Source organism: Planococcus citri, chromosome 4 (genome assembly GCF_950023065.1).
Source record: "Planococcus citri chromosome 4, ihPlaCitr1.1, whole genome shotgun sequence".
NCBI lineage: Eukaryota > Metazoa > Arthropoda > Insecta > Hemiptera > Pseudococcidae > Planococcus > Planococcus citri.
In genome coordinates this window covers 18,351,146-18,354,002 of record NC_088680.1, presented here as the reverse complement: position 1 = coordinate 18,354,002, position 2,857 = coordinate 18,351,146, and the positions used below count along the sequence as shown (strand labels likewise).

The 2,857-nt window shown below is 31.5% G+C and overlaps 1 protein-coding gene across 1 annotated transcript; it reads left to right on the top strand.

Annotated features, from left to right (window-relative positions):
• Positions 1-744: 744 nt before the first annotated feature.
• On the top strand, positions 745-1,656 carry LOC135845119 (uncharacterized). The gene has a single exon (XM_065363583.1). It carries the CDS (start codon positions 745-747, stop codon positions 1,654-1,656), a length of 912 nt encoding a protein of 303 aa, XP_065219655.1.
• Positions 1,657-2,857: the final 1,201 nt, after the last annotated feature.

Genomic DNA, 2,857 nt, shown 5'->3' with positions numbered 1-2,857 from the left:
TGATGATGATTCCAAGGCTCGTTGACCCAACTTACTAATTTTGGATGTTGTTGGGTTGGGGGTGCGGGAGGTGGTATGCCTAGTTGTGGTCCTGTAGCTTTTGCCTATTCAGTATTCACCAAATGAAAAAAGTTATTACTTAGTTCATTTTTGTATCTAACAAGGTGGATCGCGAGAAAAAAGTCGAAAAACATTGATCAAGTTTAGTGAAAATCTTCTATTTAAGTTGTAAAGTTATTCAGAAAAAAGTTTAGCTGCAGAGGTGGCCTCTGTCGCGAATCACGATTAATCTAAATAAAAATAAATATTTCGACTAATAAAAATATTTGGTTATGTGTAGGTACCGAAGTTAAAATGTTATAAAATTTCTTTTGCTTAGTTATTGTTGGCTATTTATGTTTTTTTCTATTCTAAATTGTCAATATTATTGTTTATTCATTCCATGATAAATATTGAACTTGAAAACATCTTTTTTCATCTTATTACAATTTTTCATCTTTTAATCTTATTAGGTATAATTTTTCTTATGGTAGCAGAACGTTGGGAGACTTTCCTAGTCTCAATAAATCCGATCCTATTCGTTTTCGTTTTCTTTCAAGAATTTTAATGATGGTTGATATCCGAATCCGAAATATCTCCGATTTCCTGGTAACATATCCGATTTCCTGGTAATACATCCGATTTTTTCCTGGTAATAATTTCTATTCCTTTGAATTTCGTTTTGTTTTTCATTAATGAATTAAAATGGGTGATGCTGAAGAGCTTAAAAAACTTAATAATAGAAAAACAAGACTCAAAGCATCCCTAACTAGACATTTGAATTTTGTCAAAAACGAATTACAAAACGAAAATAATCTTTCTAAATTAAAACTAAAATCAACTCAATTAGAAGACCTTTATGGTAACTATGCAACTTTGCTTGACGAATTCGATCAATTCGAAATTAATTTGGATGCTTTTATTGAGCAATTCGAAATTGATTATTTAGAGACAAAATCTTTACTTGACGATAAAATAAACTCAATTTCTACTAATCATTCTTCAGCTGTAGTAGGTACATCGATGCAACCTACCAGTATCTGTGCAAAATTACCGAAATTGACATTACCTGAATTCTCCGGAAATATACTGAAATGGAAAGAATTTTGGGATTCGTATGAGGCCAAAATTCATAAAACAAATCTGCCGGACTGCGATAAATTCGAATATTTGGTCCAATGTTTGAAAGGACGAGCTCAAAAATCGATAGAAGGTATGCCCGTTACATCTCAAAATTATCCAAAAGCTATTGCGATTCTCGAAAAGAAATACTACAACCGTAAGTTAATTATCGATTCGCATTATTCGATTTTACGAAATATTCCTCCTATTGAGGATAAAGATAAAAATAATGTTTATAAATTACGCAAAACGTTGGATGATTTCGAAGTGAATTTACGTTGTTTAGAGGCTTTCGAAGAAGATGTCGAGCATAATAGTATTCAATCGTTGATCTATTCCAAATTTCCGGAAAATATTATCAACAAGGTTTTCGAAAATGTTGATCAAGATTCGTTGACAACTTCTGAACTTCGTTTGAATTTAGATAAAATTATTTCTTCTTTCGAAAGGACTGAAACGGTTAAAGAGAAACATGCCGAAAAAGATCATTTCTGATAACGCCGCACAATTTAAGAAATTTAAATCTTTTATCGATCACGTTTGGAGAGAAAATTTAAGAAAAAATAACGAATTTGTTTCCTTCTTACTCGAAAATAACATCGAATGGAACTTTATTCCTGAAAATGCTCCCTGGATGGGAGGTGTCTACGAGCGTTTGATTCTGTCAGTTAAGAAATGTATAAAAAAGTCAGTTTCTGGCATGGTTAATTTTGAAAACTTGAGAACAACGTTAAAAGAAATTGAAAATGTATTAAACTCAAGGCCGCTCACATACATTTCTGGTGATCTCGAAGATGTCATCACTCCAGCCCATTTTATTTATAATCGAAGTCACATTTCAGTCGGCAATGAATTGGGTGTTATTAATACGAGATCCGAATTAGCTAATCTTTGGAATTCATCTAAAAGAATTTTAGAATCATTTTGGTCCATCTGGTACAAAGATTACTTATCCAATTTACGCAAAAAGGATAATTCCATTCAAAGAAACGCTGTTTGTCGAGTACCAAGTGTTGGAGAGCCGGTATTAATTGAAGAGGACGTTTTGAGAGGAAAATGGAGGTTAGGTGTAGTTGACCAGCTTCATATTAGCAGTGACGGAAATATTCGTTCAGCAAACATTAAAGTCAAAACTGGTATATTAACGAGACCCATTAAAAAACTGTACCCTTTAGAACTTAATTTTAATTAAACTAAATTTTAAAGTAAGATATTTCGTTTCTCGTCGGGAATGTCGCGAATCACGATTAATCTAAATAAAAATAAATATTTCGACTAATAAAAATATTTGGTTATGTGTAGGTACCGAAGTTAAAATGTTATAAAATTTCTTTTGCTTAGTTATTGTTGGCTATTTATGTTTTTTTCTATTCTAAATTGTCAATATTATTGTTTATTCATTCCATGATAAATATTGAACTTGAAAACATCTTTTTTCATCTTATTACAATTTTTCATCTTTTAATCTTATTAGGTATAATTTTTCTTAGCCTCATGGGAAACATGGGTTCCCAATTAGAGGAGAGTGAAAAAAACAATTTTTTTTTCTCGACAATTCACATTCTTTGGGATCTATGTACAGGAGCACCTCTGAAGCTATTTTTTTTTCTAAATGGCTTTCAACTTGAAATAAATGTCTCCAATTCATTTATGGTGGAAACCCTAAGGCTTTTTTTTGCTGTCCACCTTAATTGCT

Bases quoted from the DNA above. Each gene is read 5' to 3' on its own strand.
- LOC135845119 (XM_065363583.1), top strand. From the start codon at position 745: ATGGGTGATGCTGAAGAGCTTAAAAAACTTAATAATAGAAAAACAAGA.